The sequence below is a fragment of the Osmia lignaria genome, chromosome 7 (assembly GCF_051020975.1).
Source record: "Osmia lignaria lignaria isolate PbOS001 chromosome 7, iyOsmLign1, whole genome shotgun sequence".
Lineage (NCBI taxonomy): Eukaryota > Metazoa > Arthropoda > Insecta > Hymenoptera > Megachilidae > Osmia > Osmia lignaria.
The window spans coordinates 2,015,932-2,033,782 of record NC_135038.1 but is presented as its reverse complement, the minus strand read 5'-3'; the positions used below and the strand labels follow the sequence as shown (position 1 = coordinate 2,033,782).

The 17,851-nt window shown below is 42.1% G+C and overlaps 1 protein-coding gene across 6 annotated transcripts in view; it reads right to left on the bottom strand.

The window, feature by feature from the left end:
* Positions 1–17,851, bottom strand: part of YME1L (ATP-dependent zinc metalloprotease YME1L) — a 259,223-nt gene that overhangs the window by 233,875 nt on the left and 7,497 nt on the right. For 5 of the 6 annotated variants that reach the window (XM_034336351.2, XM_034336350.2, XM_076689023.1 and 2 more), the window contains exons 11-12: positions 17,514–17,666; positions 15,497–17,436 (exon numbers count right to left, since the gene is read on the bottom strand). In XM_034336351.2, coding sequence (XP_034192242.2) covers positions 17,245–17,436; positions 17,514–17,666 — 345 coding nt within the window. In that variant the 3' untranslated portion in view covers positions 15,497–17,244. The remainder of the gene's footprint in view (positions 1–15,496; positions 17,437–17,513; positions 17,667–17,851) is intronic. The other variant, XM_076689022.1, reaches the window with a different exon arrangement.

Sequence of the window (17,851 nt, the reverse complement as noted above, 5' to 3'; positions counted from 1 at the left end):
ATTGAACGATAAAACTTTTTTATTTTTAACTTTTTCTTAAGGAAACTTTTACTAATGCATTTGTGAGATTTTTCTTATTAAAATGACACCAAACACGATATACTTTGAATTATATTTATAAACAATAGTAATAGAATAAACAACATAGAATTGACACCACGACTGAATATAAATGATGTCGGCTGAATACAAAACATGTGTACGGACACAGAATCGGCATGTCGGCTGAATACAAAACATGTGTACGGACGCAGAATCGACACCTCGCTTGGATAAATGCAACATTAAATGCCCAGAATCGACACCTCGCTTGGATAAATGCAACATTAAATGCCCAGAATCGACACCTTGCCTGGATAAATGAAACCTTTGAAACCAGAGCCGACACCGCGACTAGTTTTGATTTCGATCTCTGTTGCTTTTCGCCAACCTTTAACATCAATTTTAGCAAGTAATTATAAGTGAAACTATATCGTGTTTGGTAAAAGTTTTAATAATAAAAAGTCAAAAATAAAAAAGTTTTATAGTTGAATTAGTATTAGTCACACCGATACGTTTCGGCTCTTTCCTTTCATCATCGGACCTCTCTCTTTCCGCCACTGTCTGTCCCTTTCTACGTTCACGCTTGGCTGGTCGTCGCGTGTAACCCGAGATTCGACACCTCGCTTGGATAAATGCAACCACTGGGTCCCAATCTTGGTTGCATTTATCCAGGTTTTACTGTAAACAGGTTTTTCCTGTTCAATTCAAGATATAACCCGTCCTAATTGCATGACATATCCTGTATACTTTTATTAATTAAAAAACTTTATTTAAAGAAGTTAATAACTTTTTCTAAAAATAATTCTGATTGCACGTTCCTTCGGTTCTTCAGAGTAGGCATATTGTAAGGCGTCCAGAAATTTCGAAAGGACCATGGTGTCAACGGAGGAGACGCTCCTGGTCTTCGTCCGTTAACACCACCGCCCTTGTATGCTGAGGTATTATGGAACAGCGTGGGCCAGGCCCACGGAAGGAAAAGGGCAGCAGTCGTTTTTCCGACGCAAAGCGGAAAACACGGAAATAAAGACGTTCTTGAAAATATTTAATTCAGCCGTTTCTATATCACAAACCTTTTCCTATCGTTTCTAACAATATATTTTTCAGCAGCGAGAGGTGCTACGGTGCGCTATATAAAATCCACGCGTTTGGTCAGTCAGAATTTATCGGAGCGGGACAATTCTATCATTTGGGTTGAAAGAAGGATAGCACGATCACCGTACATCTCACTCTAAACACGCGCCAATGTTTCGCTTTCGTTCTTCAGGCGTTTTGTCGCGATGCCTCTGGCGAGATGAGCGTTTGAATGTGTTTGTAAAAATACTTGAGGCGCTGTTGCCTTCCTAGATCGTGTTGCGCGCACGCTAGCTGAGAATTAAACCTTTCAAGTTCGTACCAGACCACGCAAGTGGCTCCACCAGGCCCAACGAAAAAACTGCTGTTTCCGAATCGGAGAGGTCACGTGCCGTGTCTACCCCCTTAATTATTTCGCCAACCGAATTTCTAATCGTGTTGGTTATATATTTTACTGGTTGAAAAATTTATTTTCTCCTGAAATACAAAGATATTTCTCGTGCGAACGAGGCATAATGGCTTCGCGCTCGCGCATGACCTGGTGGTAGGGGCACCTTCCCCTTTAGTGCTTTTTCACTAGACGAACGGACACTATGATTGATATTGTACATACGTTACAGCCAAAGTATAAAATACGATACTGCATGCGTGACCTAGGAAATGTATGAATGACCTAACTACTTCAGCCAAATATTATATATACATTTCTTGTAATATAACATAACCAAGGAAGAATATTCCTTACAAATCGAATGCCCAAAGTAAGTTTTTTTAACAATAATATGTCCCGATATTGTACTCCAAATATCTACAAATCGAATGCCTAAGGCTAGTTGTTTTTGTAAATAATATGTCCCGATATTGTACTCCGAATTCCTACAAATCTTGCCCTTTCCGGCAGAATAGGAGAATAGTAATGTATGCACTGATGGAGCTTATTAGCGAGGTTGTCAAGACAATTAGTCTAAATTGTATCATGTTTGGTATCATTTTAATCAGAAAAATTTTAATTAGTAAAAGTTTCATTGAGAAAAAGTCAAAAGTAAAAAGGTTTTATCGTTGAATTAGTATTAGTCACACCGATACGTTTCGACTCCTCGCTTTGAATCCTTGGACCTCTCTCTTCTCCACTATCTGTCCTTTTCTATGTTCACGCTTGGCTGGCGCCAGTGATGCCAGAATCGTGGGACATGGGACAAATTTTTATCCTCTCCATATCGTCCCAGTGACTCCCCTACTTCAGTTGTTTCATCTAACACAAGCGTGTTGTCCCACGTGTCCGTGTGAGCTCTCCGGGTTCATCTGCTCCCGGCATTTCTACGTTATCGGCTCAATGCTCAAGTCGTCTAAGCATATGGCAGCAGCATCGACGAGTCGACAAAATAATGTAATCCAGTGCCGAACGGAGAGCTCACACGGACACGTGGCACAACACACTTGTGTTAAATGAAACAACTGAAGTAGAGGAGTCACTGGCCACTGGACGTCGTGGAGACGGTAAAAATTTGTCCCACGTCCCACGATTCTGGCATCACTGGCTAGTACTGTTCGTTGCAACTAAGTTGCTATCCAATCAAATTCGTTGACCTGCCTTCAGTCACACGTATTATGTTTATTGGCTGAGGCCCTTACATTCGCAAATCTATCGCGTGACGAACGTCACCAAGGATAGACATTGAAACAGAATGAGATCAAACGATAGCGAGCGGCGAGTTGAATGCATTGGCGTAGAGATAGATTCGGGGTTTACATTATTAAGAAAACAGGAGAGTTTTTACACTTTTCATAATGTAATTTCCATAAATTTTGCATAATAACAACTGTTGTCAAGAACGAGTATTATAAAAAATCCATTATTTTTTTTGTTTTTTGTTTGACAGAGAGGAAATACATTTACGTACGCAGACCACCTCCTGGTTAGGGAGTAGACCCGGGCAGTGTGGGACTCACGAGGTGCTTACTAATCGAATTCTGAAAAAATGCGAATTCTGGTTTGGATCGTTACAGCACCCCACAATACCCTCTAAAAGCTCTCTCCGCACCAGCCACCGACACCTCCCGCGAACCCATGGGCCCATATTGGAGAATGTCGGTGTAAGTCACGACAATGCTTCCCTCTCGCCCCAACGGTCTCGGATGGCCTAAAGGCGTTCAGCCATCCGCGAAGGTTGTGCATCCACATCGCCGCACCTCCGCTTTAACGGGAGAGCGGCTCTGTTGCGCACAATACGATTGCGCACTATCACATTGCGCACAGCTCCTTTGGACACAGTATTATTGCGCACGTGCAGATTATCGCATAGTACAGTTGGGCACCGTAAAGGTTGCGCACAGTATCAATTGGAATATTTACATATTATTTGATTTTTTCAGTTTGTGAAGCTGTTTTAGGCTTACCAATTGTTGTATCTATATTAAGAATAGTTAGCAATCAGGGATTTATAATAAATTCAAAATGTTAATAATCGAAAGATCAATTTTTATGAAATTATTGTGTACGACAGGGTTGTCTGCCATTCTAACTAGGACTGTTGTCAGTTTGTGAAATAACGGTTCCTGAATTTGACGATGTCTTGTATTCATGTTTTATTTATACGTGCAATTGCGGTTAGGTTAGGTTATATATTAATATTCCATAGGTTTAACCATGTCAGACGGAACACGCATAACCTGATATAAATCACGATATAAGAAGGGAAACACGCGTACAAATTTAATTCAGTGTCCAAATGATACTGTGCGCAATTTTTTCGGTGCCCAACTGTACTGTGTAATATTCTGCACATGCGCAATAGAGCTGTGCCCAATTCTTACTGTGCACAATAATACTGTGTCGAAAGGAGCTATGTGCAATGAGATAGTGCGCAATCATATAGTGCGCAACTGAAGGCCTCTCCTTTAACGGTAGGCTATTTTCAAAAACCGACGGCGCTTCGTCTCATTTAGCCACATACCGATCTTGAATGACCTGAAGATCATCCCCGAGAGGTTGTGCATCCACGCCGCCGGACCTCAGAGAAGACTTTTATCCGACTTGTTTGGTCAAGCTTTTTCTTCGGTACGTGAGGACTACGTTGCAGCCTACTTTGTATTATCGCTGAGTGCTGCAGAAACTGTGCTTTATCCTTGCAGAATCCGTTTCTAACGTTGCGGCCTATAATTGAGCGCCGATTTCCTGGAAGTAAGACCTACGCTACCGAGTTTTAGGAGAGCCACCTCTGACTCCGAGCGAATATGTGAACACGAGGTAGAAGTTCCGAAATTGTTGGCTTAGAGAAGAGAAAACCTATGCTGCAAGTGGGATAGATAGATCTATACTCCCACGAAGGTGTAAGAGTACCACGCTCAGAATGGGACGGGAAGCGCGTGTACGAGAGAGAAAGAGAAATTTGTTTTGGGTGTTTCAAATTTCGTTGAAAGATCGAGGATCATCGCGAGTTTCGGGCTAGCCTGGAAGATTCTGCGCACTAGCAGCGGATCCACAGGGACGGTGCGGGAAGCACATACGCTGAAGGATAGATGCGTTTGAGATACAAGTTAGGCTCACTAAGCGGAGCGATTGAGAATTATGAATTAAAATTTAAGATTGGGGGTCGAAAATTAGGTCCGCAAGTTCAAGTTTCGGCTTTGGCGTCTGACACTTCGCATGATAATTCTGTGAATTGGATGGAAATCCGGTCCAAGGATCAAGAATCAAGTTGAAATTAAAGTTGTTGAATTAAATTATAATTACTTTCTTGAATTACATAGGATTGCATTTAGTTTCTTAATTTGTTGCGGTTAGTAAAAGGTGAAGCGTCTGTAGGCCATATTGAGAGTTGGAAATTTTAATTTAAAGTTCGGAATTTGAGAGATCGAAATTTAATACTTAAATATCGGAATTCGATTTCAGAGCTTGAAGTATTAGCAGATTATCGAATGTGGGAAATTAGAGGTCCGAATTGGACAAAACCTCCTCCCTTCGCGGGACCGTGATCGGAGGTCTGTGGCGAGCCGATTCCCGAGAAAGGGTGTCAGAAGGGGTAATAAGCAGGCAGGAAGAAAATTTGCCTATCGCCAGGGGCACCCGCGCGGAACCTGTTTAGTCGCCTCTTACGACAAGCCGAGGTCGCTGGAGACGTATTCTACTGTCCCCATCTCCAGGGAGGGTTGGATTAGTATTAATCAAGAAAAAAAATATATATATATATATAAAATAAAATAGAATGAAATAGAATAAAGTAATATAGATTGCGATAAGTGAGTAAATAAATAAATAAACAGATAGATAAATAGATAGCAGACAATTAAATAGTTAAAGTGAATAAATAGACTACTTGAACTAATTAAACGAAACTAATTCCAAGCTAGGTGTCTTCTGTGCCGGATGTCGGTCGGGTTGGCTGATTGAGGCGCCCCGTCGTGATTCCATCGCGGGCCCGCGATATCGTGTGGTGCATTCTGACTATCTCTTTCCCGCATCTTCTGTCCCTGTCCCACTCCCTTCAGTCCTGCCGGTGCCTACCTGTTGTCCCTCCATGACAACGGCCGGCTAAGGGGTCGCATCCCCTCTTTTTTTCCTTCTTTCTTCTTTCTTCACTTTTCCTCTCTCATCGTCTTCATCTTCCTTCCGGGTTCTAGCCGTTCGTTCCCTGGCCAACTTGTCCTCGTCCTTTTTCCCGTTCTAGGTCGCTGAGCTTGTAGCTGAGGCCACCATTTTGAACATGAGGAAGGCGTCCCTTTCGCTGCCGCGGAACCGACACCTGCCCGATTCACAAATCGCAACCCTATCTCTGCCCTACTTGCGTCTAAAGGAAGTCAAATCAATCTGCTCTATTCCTTGGCCTCAGCACCGCCCATTAAGTAGTAATAAACTATCGGAAGCCATAGAGATGGACGCACAACACACAGAGGCACTGCACAACACGCCGATGGCTATCACCGATTAATTCAGCCTATTAATTACGCGAAACAACCCGATGCCTGCACTTAATCTGTACAGGGTGTAAAAAAATTAAATGTCACGACCTATATGGGGTGATTCTACACCTCTGGATCGGTGGAGATCTGTCAAAGAAAGCGACCGCAAAATTGACCTTGACCCCTAATTTCAAGGTCAAACTTTTTTATTGGCTTATCGTATAGTGCTCATCGATGGGATAAAAAGTCTGAAAGGAACCATGTGCCGGAAATCAACCCTTCTCCTAGAAAAAAGCCGTCAAAGTTTCCATATATCATAATGCATTAAACGTTGAGTCGCCCGGTACCCCTCTCCAGTGATCTTAGCACGGCAGTCTCGCGTATCGCTCGAGTTTCATGCTATAGGACAAATCTTGAATTTCAATCACAATGCCAGCATATAGGAAGGGTAAATTCTAAGAGAGCATATTTAAAAAGACAAAATAACTACATAAGTAAAAGAAAATAAAAGAAAATAAAAGAAAATAACTGCGATGTGTTAACGAACTGTGAAATGATCAAACTAAACATTTATCTTGCGTTTATATTCGAAGTGCAAAACTTCAGTGAATTAAATTCATTCTTATTTTCTTTTACACACAGTATGCTCTCTTAGAATTTACCCTTCCTATATGCTGGCATTGTGATTGAAATTCAAGATTTGTCCTATAGCATGAAACTCGAGCGATACGCGAGACTGCCGTGCTAAGATCACTGGAGAGGGGTACCGGGCGACTCAACGTTTAATGCATTATGGTATATGGAAACTTTGACGGCTTTTTTCTAGGAGAAGGGTTGATTTCCGGCACATGGTTCCTTTCAGACTTTTTATCCCATCGATGAGCACTATATGATAAGCCAATAAAAAAGTTTGACCTTGAAATTAGGGGTCAAGGTCAATTTTGCGGTCGCTTTCTTTGACAGATCTCCACCGATCCAGAGGTGTAGAATCACCCCATATAGGTCGTGACATTTAATTTTTTTACACCCTGTACACGTGACAGCTATTAACCGTGAAATCGCAACAATTCCGACAGAAAACGCATGCAAAACACGTAAAAAACGAACACATTTGCGGAACGCACACGCAGCACATCCGTTCACTTCGAAGGCCCGCTCGAGTCCCAATCTATTATTATCCCGAAAAAATCACGTGTTTATATAGTTAAATGTATCTTCCGCGAATATGGAAATTTTACGCCTATGCAATGTGACCGATGACTTCTCAAGTTACGGGTTCCTGGAGGGGATTAGGTCAAGCGAACGCACAGTCCCCTTGCCCCTCTATCGGTTCAGTTTGTTGGTGCTCGGCAACTTAACAGCAACCAACAGTACTGTTTAATGGATTTTTTATAATACTCCTTCTTGACAACAGTTGTCATTATGCAAAATTTATGGAAATTACATTATGGAAAGTGTTTTCTCCTGTTTTCTTAATAATGTAAACCCCGAATCTACGTCTGCGTTTGAATCGTCGCTCGCTATCGCTTCATCTCATTCTGCGGTGGCACCCAAAATCCCGACACCCACAATCCCGATAGCCCAAAATCCCGACAGCCAAAATCCCGACAGCCAAAATTCCGACAGCCCAAAATCCCGACCACCAAAATTCCGCCAGCCGAAACTCCGTGTTCTTGGTTAGGTTAGGATAGTTTTGTTGTGTGGCCTACGGACCTGGCCAAGTGTACTGGCTGGGCGGAGAGGTGATACCCCAACGTGGCGCGTCCCCAGGAGGCGGATAAGGGAATGCTCGCTATGCAGTTTTCGGAATGCATGGAGGGCAGGAGTGAAATAACATAGCTCCCGCGGACCAAACATCAAGGGAAGGAAACCCCATCAAAACCTGCTCTGTGACTGGGGGATAGAATATAGACATGGTAACCCCTGCCTGTCGTACAAGGCGACTAAAAGAGGGGCGCTTGCTGCTGTCGAAGTAGCCTCGCAGATGACCCGGGGCGATGCCGGTGGGATCTACGGATTCTGGCAGGGCCTCCCTTGCCGGTAAGGCCTGGGTCGGAGAGGCGAAAAGGTGGTTGCGGCGTCGTTGAGTTCTCCAGGAGCCAGGTCTCCGCGTCTCGCCCCATGAAAATGGGCGAGATGAGGCTTTCCGGACTGGACGACTCGGTGTCCCCAGTAGTGGTTGCGACAGCTTTGGCCGCTGTGGGGGGTTGTGGCCCAGCCGACGTCAAGGTCGGGGAGATTCTCATCTCCCCGGCTAGGCTAGGCACTGTTTGGGCCAAATGCCCCCTGACGGCGCTGAGTAAGTTAGCCGCCTCCGGGAGGATGGCGCCGCCGGCGCTGTCGGCGCGGTCCTTGCAGTGTTTCCGCTGCCTCGAAAAAGGCCATGTGAGGCAGAAGTGCACCTGCGAAGTGGACCAGTCCGACTGCTGCTACGTTTACGGCGAGGAGACTATACCCTACGATATAGGGGATAAGGTTAAATGGTTCCGGGGCCCGATGAAGGTGACGTCGCCATGCCCCAGACGGGCCGCCTACTGGTGGTCGGGCGAAATCGCCGACATTCGGCAGAATTGCAACGTCGCCCGACGCCAGTGGCAAAGGGCCCGTCGGAGAAGGAATCGCGACCCAGCGGGGGAGAAAAAGCTGTACGGGTGCTACCGTGTATTGGTGGTAGCCCTACAGCTGGCCATCAGGGAGGCCAAGTCCCGGGCATGGCAGGAGCTCCTCGGCTCTCTGGATGCCGATCCGTGGGGGCGCCCTTATATGTGGGCGATGGACAAACTAAGGCCCTGGGCGCCCCCCGTGACGGAGAGCCTCGACCCCCAGTTCTTGGGCCAGGTGGTAGACACGTTGTTCCTTCGTGACGACGGTAGCCAGCTCTGGCCCCCGCCGGTCGAAGTGGAATGGACCGACGACATGGGGGTCACAGAGGGGGAGCTGGCCGGGGCAATTAAACGCATGAGGGCTCGGAACACCGCTCCGGGCCACGACGGCGTCCCCGGCCGAGCCTGGGTATTGGCCCTCCGCGTACTTGGACCGCGATTGAGACGCCTCTTCAGCGCCTGCCTCAAGGAGGGAGTGGAAGGTTGGACGACCGGTCCTGCTTAGAAAGGAATTTTCCTGCCAGAAAATCGTGGCGCTGGCCTCCGCCTCGTACTTAAAAGGTACGAGACCCGACAGAGCCATCGCCGCCGCGTGGGAGACCGTGCGGTATCTCCTCACGACCCTGATGGCCATCCTCCTCACCACTCGCCGCAGCACAGCTTGGCTGCGGCGAGACGCCATTAGGGCCGAGGCCCATATGGGTGACCCATATAGGGCCACACTCCGCACGATCCCCGTATAAAGGCGGCGAACCTTCTCGCTCGGCCCCCCGATATTGGGCAGCACCCGCCCAAGGGCGATTGCTACCCCGTCTAATCGGGGGAACAGACGGTCGAAATGCCTCTCAAAGTGCCAGTGGCTGTCCAGGTGGAGGCCAAGATACTTGAACCCTTCACCCACCTGGACTCTGGTGTCACTTACCCGGATCCAAAACTGGGGCGGTGGTGCAACCCCACGCCGAGGCGAGTAAAACCACATCGCCTCGGTCTTGTGGGGCGCTATCTGCAGCCCCAGTCTCCGGACCGCAGCTGCGACGGCAGCCATACCAATCTCCACAAGACGACTGGTCCTGCTCCAGTCCCGGTCGGTGGCAAACACGTACGTGTCATCTGCAAAGCACGTGATGCTGACACCGTCCGGGACCACGACCCGCAAAACTGAGTTGTACCCCATGTTCCACAGTGGGGGCCCCAAACGGGACCCCTGGGGTACACCTTCGTCGATGTCCCTCCGATAGACACGTCCGTCCCGGCCCATATACATGATTGACCTATCCCGCAGATAAGCCTCGATCATCCGTCTCAGTACCGGGGGCACTTCGTGATCTTCCAGTGCCCGCAGTATCGTCCCGTGGGGCAGGGTGTTAAAGGCGTTCACTATGTCTAACGAAATACCGATCGCCACCCCGCCCCGGGATGTGGCCGAGTCGCATTGGGAGCGCAGCGAATCGATCGCATCAATGGTGCTGCGCCCTCGTCTAAAGCCGTACTGCGACTCGGCCAGATCAGGGCCTACCCGGGATAGGTGCTCGGCGAGGCGGTCAGCTATAACGCTTTCTAAAAGCTTCCCGACCTCGTCGAGCAAAACTATGGGCCCTGTCCAGTGTTTGCGCGGGCTCGTCACGCCCTGCGGTGCGAGTTGGGGGCGGATCTCTTGCTGGCGAGCGTGGTAAGAAATATGCTCGCCGGCGAGGATCAGTGGAGGGCGATGACCTCCTTCTGCGAGGAGGTCATCGCCATGAAGGAAGAGGCGCAGCGGGGTAGGGAGAGAGCCGGTACAGTAAGCTGAGGAGAACGGAGCGGTGGGCCTTGATAATCCTGCCTACCGCCCCAAACAGGGTTAGGGGGGGAGCTTCGACTCTCACCCCAAGGTAGATGTTGTGGGGGGAGGCCGCGGCCTCCCCCAGGGTGATGGGATAGGGGGAGCTTCGGTTTCCCCCCCAGATTAGATGTAGTGGGGGGAGGCTCCGGCCTCCCCCAGGGGAATAGGAGGGGGGAGGGGCTTGCCCCTCTCCACCATCGTAGATTGGCGGCTTCTTGCGGAGTCGCTGGGCCGCAGGTGGCCGGAGCTGGGGCCCCGGTCACCATTGCACGCGGCCCGAGGAGTAGCCGGCGTCGGGTGTGGCCTCCGCCGCACAGTGGGACAAAACGGCTTTCGGCGATCAAAATTCGATTTTCGTGAATTCGAAAATTGAAAAACTAATTACATACATCGATAGAGAATAAACTGTAGTTTAACGTAGTGTAATCCGTTTTTTCATATTTCTTTCCGTTTTGCCGTGGTTCGCACTCAAAGTCAGTAGAAATTCGTCAAGACGAAACGCTGATAATATTACCCATAACTTCAATGTACGATTCTAATAAATTTTACTCGGTAAGATAAAATTCAAATGAATTACAAAGTTTAGTATAGATGCTATTCAGTGCATAAAATAAGTTAAAATGTTAACAACTTTTTAAATAATAGGATCTGATTGAAACGAAATACATTTAACTAAAATCTCAACTTTGCGTTTGATTTAAAAGAAATGTGCACACTTGTGCAGTGTGTGATTATTACTGTAGTAAAGAGTGAACCTTCCTCTATCAGAATCAGAAAAAAACGGCTGCCCCAACCTGCCACTGCTCAAAAAAATGGCGATTGAAATAAACTACACCCATCTTGGCCACAGCGCACGATGATGGAAAAGCAGTACCAGATACGATTATTATCCAGTTAACTGCATTCGACGTGTATATTCGTTACCCAAAACTTTATTTCGGCCTTGCAATATGCCATAATAAATTTTCATAATTGTCGAAACTATTTTCACGAATGATTTGGTATAGATCATAATAAATATAAATAAATATATTATAATAACACATGTCTTGTCATTTTTTAATTATTAAATCCGTTTTTATTATAGTTATTAACAGTTTTGAGTCAAATTTTTGTTAAATGACATAAAATATGTCTAACAAGTGAACGCGTTATACTTTATTTGTGAATATTTTGACACCCTGTAATTCAATATGATTCGTATTGATACAACTTATGTACCATAATGTAGGCAAAAACTTCCCAAAATTTCATTCAAATATTTCCAATAGAACCGAAGTTACAGAATTTTGATCGCCGAAAGCCGTTTTGTCCCACTGTGCGCCGTCGGCGGAGATGGCACTAGGGGGGGTGGGGTCAAAGGTTAGACCCTCCCCCGTGATGGGGCGCTATACGCCAAGGGTGGTTGGGTCCCGGTGTTGTTCGTTAGAGGTCCCGGGGCCCTTCCTTACGCCCAGTGCGGGTCACCGTAGGGGTTTTAGCCGGTAAAAATCCGGCACTACCCTCGGCCCCTCCCCAGGGGGACTGGGGGCGTCTTTGGAAGATTTCCCCCACGAATAAAAAAAAAGAAAGTTTTGTTGTGTGGCGTGGTTGAGTTAGTTTTTGGTATTTAGGTTATATCGGTTTGATTTTGTGGTTCTTTGCACACGTGAGGTTAATTTTGTGTACATTTTATTAGGTTAGGTTAGTACCGCGTATATCTGAGAAGTTAGGTTATGTCGGATTCGGTTGGTTTTTAGTGACTTTCATAAGTTTGTGTTCGGTTAGGTTAGATTTGAGTATTTTTCATAAGTTTAGAGTAGTTTTGTGTATCTATTGCCACACTGGTGTAGTACGAAGTATTTTCGTCAAGTTAAGTTAGGTTAGATTTGTGGATTTACTATTAGCATTTATTATTAAGTTAGGTTAGGTTAGTTTTGTGAAACTTTTTGGAAGATTAGGTTAGGCTAATTCTGTGTAACTTTTTGTAAGGTTAGGTTAGGTTAGGTTAGATTTGTGTATTTATGATAAATATTCGGAAGTGTAACTCCTGTCAGAATCGAGCTGATTTTTTTTGTGTGGTTTCTTACAGTTAAAAGACATCATATTTAATATTATTATGGCAGCGCATCAACAAAACCAATGTCAATAAATATTTTTTTAAAGATTTTATGTACGCGTTCACTGTGCACGGTGAAAACTCGACGAAACAGAAAATATTCGGTTGAACAGTAACATATTAAATTCGCTTTGCTGTGCCCCCCAGACCCCCACCAATAACTACACTAATTGATACCAATAAATATGTTACTTTGTAAATTGTGTTTATTATTTCCTTATACTAAAAATGGGTATTGGTATTAGTTAGGCAGAGCCCCCCAGTCATCAAAACGAATTTAATATGTTACTGTTCAACTCGAGTGGGATGTTTTGTTTTTTGTTTACATCTGGAATTGTCGTGGTATTATCCCAAAATTCGGAAGACGTGATTACCACGGTGGTCTGTCTGGATTTTGGAGGTCGGAATTTTGGGTGTCGGGATTTTGGGCTGGCGGGATTTTAGGTGCCGGGATTTTGGGCTGTAGGGATTCTGGGCTGTCGGGATTTTGGGTGTCGGGATTTTGGGTTTCGGGATTTTGGGGTGGACCCCTCATTCTGTTTCAATGTCTGTCCTTAGCGACGTTCGTCACGCGATAGATTTGTGGATGTAAGAGCCTCGGCACCGACGAGATGCTGTTAAAGACTGCCATCCCCTGTGTTAAAGTTCGGCACGCCAAGTGGGCCCAGTGGGCCTGGGGTACGATCGGTAAATAGGAATGATGGATAATGTAGAATAGTGATATTACCCATTGTACCGCCGAAAAAAGCTGTTATACCACCAGCGAGATGATTTAGCTTTGTCACAGTACAATAATTATCTCGTCGATGCTGCTTGGAAAACAATTATATTTTACCTTATAATTGTATTACATTCTTATTAAAATACAATAATACAATTATTGTAATAATCGATATTAAATAAATATATGAAAAATAAGAATATTTGGTATGTAACATTGTGAAAAAAAATAGAAGAATTGAATAAAAAATAATTCGAAAATTACTGTTATATTTATAAAATAATGATTCTCAAAGCAAAAATATCATTTAACTGTTAACAGAGATTCGTCTCTTAGCATACTGTTAACAGGTGGGCATTTTTACCTTTTTCACAGGTAGCGGAAGTAGGCATTTTTAACAGAGAATGACATACTAAGCGCTTAGTGTATTTCCTTATTCTGCCATGTGGTGAACAGAGTCGAAGGTGCCAAACGTTTGAAAGTTCGCGTCCTTACATACCCCGCGCTGACACTGGCGCACTCAAGGGGGGGCTAAGGGGCTCTAACATCCCCCAAAGAAAAAGGAAGGAGAACAACAGAAAATTTTCCAAAATCTGTTCCTAATTAAATTAGTATTACTGTTTATGTCACATATTAATAACACTGTTTTTTGTATTAAAAATATTTTTATTCGTTCAACTTAGCTCCCTCCAAGAACAAATTCTGAATGCGTCATTGCCCGCACATACCCCATCATGGCCCATCATTGACTATCCTTTCTTTTTCAAAGTTTTATGGCAAGACTTTATAACAGAAAACAGACCCCGAATATTCTGAAAGGTCGCAGACTGTGTCAAGCAGTGGATAAATTTGTATATACTATTGTGGTAATTTTAGATATTTATTTTTTCGTGGAATACAAATCTAACACTGAAAATACCGCGACTTAGTTACTTTTACAATTTTTGCTATCAATCGCACCGTGTGTTGCTCGACTCACAATCAAACATGGAATAACGGCTCTTGCTCATTACCGATAATTCATGGCATTATCGCAGCATATTCTGAATAAATAAATAAATATAATTCAAACTATATCGTGTTTGGTATCATTTTAATCAGAAAAATCTCACCAATGCGTTAGTAAAAATTTCATTAAGAAAAAGTTAAAAATAGAAAAGTTTTATCGTTGAATTAGTATTAGTCACACCGATATTACGGTTCAGATCATATTACACGGCTTCCTGGTCGAGCGTCTCGGTTCGCCTCGGGGGATCTCCACAAGTGGAGAGGATAGCGATGTTGCACTTATCCAGCTTCTACTTACTATTAAATAAAATATTTTATTCAAATACATTTCTCTTCTTTTCGACACCTGTTACTTATTATATTATGATGATTATTATGATTATTACATTATTAGTATTATTGATTATATCCTACAGAACCTATGTAATATTTTTTATTCATTTTTATTTCTAAATGATTTCTACATGAAATTAGAAGAAAATAATTTTTTTTCTAATTTTTTTTTCTGTTTATCATTTTTTCTAAATGAATATTTATTTACTTTAAAAACACATACTTTACACTTAGAACTAGAGTTCGTCATTTATTAAAAAAATAATTTCCAATGAACTAAAGAGGGTTATTAAGTTACCTCCTTTAAAATATTTGACGTCTTGAAAAGTATCTCCGAAAGGTTTGTAAAACGAACTTAACTCGAATCACCGAAAAGATAATAATAGCATCGACCAGATAATATATCATCTCATATCTCATGATATAGTTCGGCACCGATACTCGTCGTCGGTAAACCCACTGATTCAGGTTCTGTTTCTTACTGCGGCCGCAATATATTCTAGAGGGCGTAAGAAAACGTCGAATTTTTTCGCCGCCGCAACCTCCCATAAGGATGGCAGTCTTTAACAGTATCTTGTCGGTGGCCTCGGCCAATAAATATAATACCACAGCCGACTCTAGTACTAGCCGTGCTGAAGTAAAAATGGCAACACCCCGGGAGTCCGGTCTGAATATATCAACACCTAGCCTACTCTATCTGCCTCCCGGACTCCCGGACTCCCGGACTCTTAGCCAATCAACGTCGTCAGACTCCCGACTACTCTCTGGACTTCACATAACCTCTTTGGTTTCGTTCCAATAATTTCGCTTGTTTCAAGGTTTTTATTAACTTATATACACGTTCATCAATTCTTAAATGTTTCAATTTGATCCAAAGATGGTTTCATTTTGCTTCATACCTAAATTTTCTTGAAACCACTGTAAATATTTCAAATATCATGCTTCACAACACCAAACTACTTTGAGAGTACACAAAATATATATCACATTTATAACAATTTTATACTACCACATCACTTCTATTTGCCATAGTTGCAACGTTTATGTATTGTTTATACATAATTAATACAATATAGTGTATATTACAACAGCTTTTAATTAAAAAAGACGTTAATTACAATTCCGAGCACAGGACTCTGTTTTTGAAAATAGGACTCCCGATTGTCACGTGAGCGGTGTTGCCACGTTGTTCAGCATGGCTAATACTAGAGTCGGCTGTGAATACGTGTGACTGGAGGTAGGTCAACGAATTTGATTGGACGGCAACTTAGCTGCAACGAACAGTGCTAGATTCGGCTGTGACTGTATGTATATACATACATACATACGTACGTACCTACATACATACATACATACATACATACTTGCAGTAAACAATTCTTAATTTTTTTTCATTGACGTACAATTAGAAACAAAATTATTAGGTATACAAATTAATTCAGTCCTTGTGTTTTATTTAATTAAAAATTTATTTTTATAAAATTATAGTAACTTCCATTATTTAAGTAATCGTCATTGATATTGATAGTTTGGCGCTATTTATTATCAGCACTAAAAATACCATAGAAGCGCGGAAAAACATTCAAATTTAATTTGTACACCTAATATCTTAATGTAAAAAAAGAACTTTATTACAATATTAGTAACCAAAATACAATCAAGTGAACTCGTATGGCTGACACTTATTTGATATTTCAAATGATAAAATATGTATAATGTAATAAGGACATTATATACATACTGTTTATGTAATTGAAGAATACAAATTTTTGTCTAGAATTATAATTTAGTTATATTTGTAAGATATATTTAGTAAGTTTAAAAGAATATAATAAAATTCTCTAAAATACATAATTATAAAATTATACAGGGTGTTTCGTAATATGTGGGACCCACTTCAGGTGTAGACAGGAAACACAAAAGCAATGGAAAAAGTGCATGTAAACATATGTCCCATTTGACCATGTTTCAAAATTATGATCAATTTTGTGTATCAATAATCTGCAACTACTTATGTTGTTGACAGTGTTATATTCCTTGCACGTATGTAACAAGACTGCCAGCAAATTTGACGTACACTTAGAATTTTTTAAAAATTTCGAAATTCATTGATACGATGACTTGCATACAGACCGAGGACAATCTTTTCGAGTGCCTTCTATAAAGGCAAGTACTTGTGGATTGTTGAAATATAAACGTGGCTATAATTTCGAAACAAGATCAAATAGGACACGTGTTTATAGAACTTTTTTATTGTTTTTGTGCTTATTATCTACTCCTGAATGAGTCCCACATATTATAACACACCCTGTATATGATTATGTACATTTTACTTTTCTCTATGCATCTTAGTCTACTTTTTATTATGATATATGATTCAGTCGAGACTATTTGTACATAAATAAGTTTACAAGAAATATTATACAAAATCTGATATATGTATATTAAAAATGTCAGTGACAAGAAACTAAAACTACCACATTATGAAGAATTGTGAAACTAATACATTTTAAAAGAAATTTAATAATTCAGTATATATGTAATATTTGTTAATATAATCCAGTAATATAAAGTGTAATTATAAAATGTGATATTGCAACAAATAATTTATTTTAATTACCATTTAAACTGAATTTCTGTATACTAGTTATAATACATGTTCAGATGGTTCTATAATTCGCGGTTGATTATTTAATGTTTCAATTGGAAATTTTTCTTCGTTAATAACAGCTTTTAAATCTTTATAGTTTAATGTTTCATATTTAAGTAACGCATCTGCTAATCTTTTAAGTTCTTTCGCATGCTTTTGTAATATTGTTTTTGCACGGTCATATGATTCCTAAAATATAAGAACTTTTAAAATGTATAACTTAAAATATATATATTATTTACTTAATATACAGTGAAAAAATTTACTTGTAATAGACATTTGACTTCAGTGTCAGCGAGATCAATCGTCGAAGGACCTGGTTTATATCCTTCCTTTTCATTCATTGTTCGCACTCCAAAACCAACTTTCTCAGACATACCGTATAAATTTACCATTTTCTCAGCAATGGTAGTTGCTCCCTAAAAAATAATTGTTAACATTATTTTATATTTTAAATACACTTTATCGTTATGTTGTCTATAAATATAAAACTTGTATTAAACTGAAATTGACTACCATGTGACTATATATTAACTGCAAAAAATAAGAGTTCTGTATATGCTAATATACAGGGTGTTTCACTCGATTTTGACATCTTGATTTC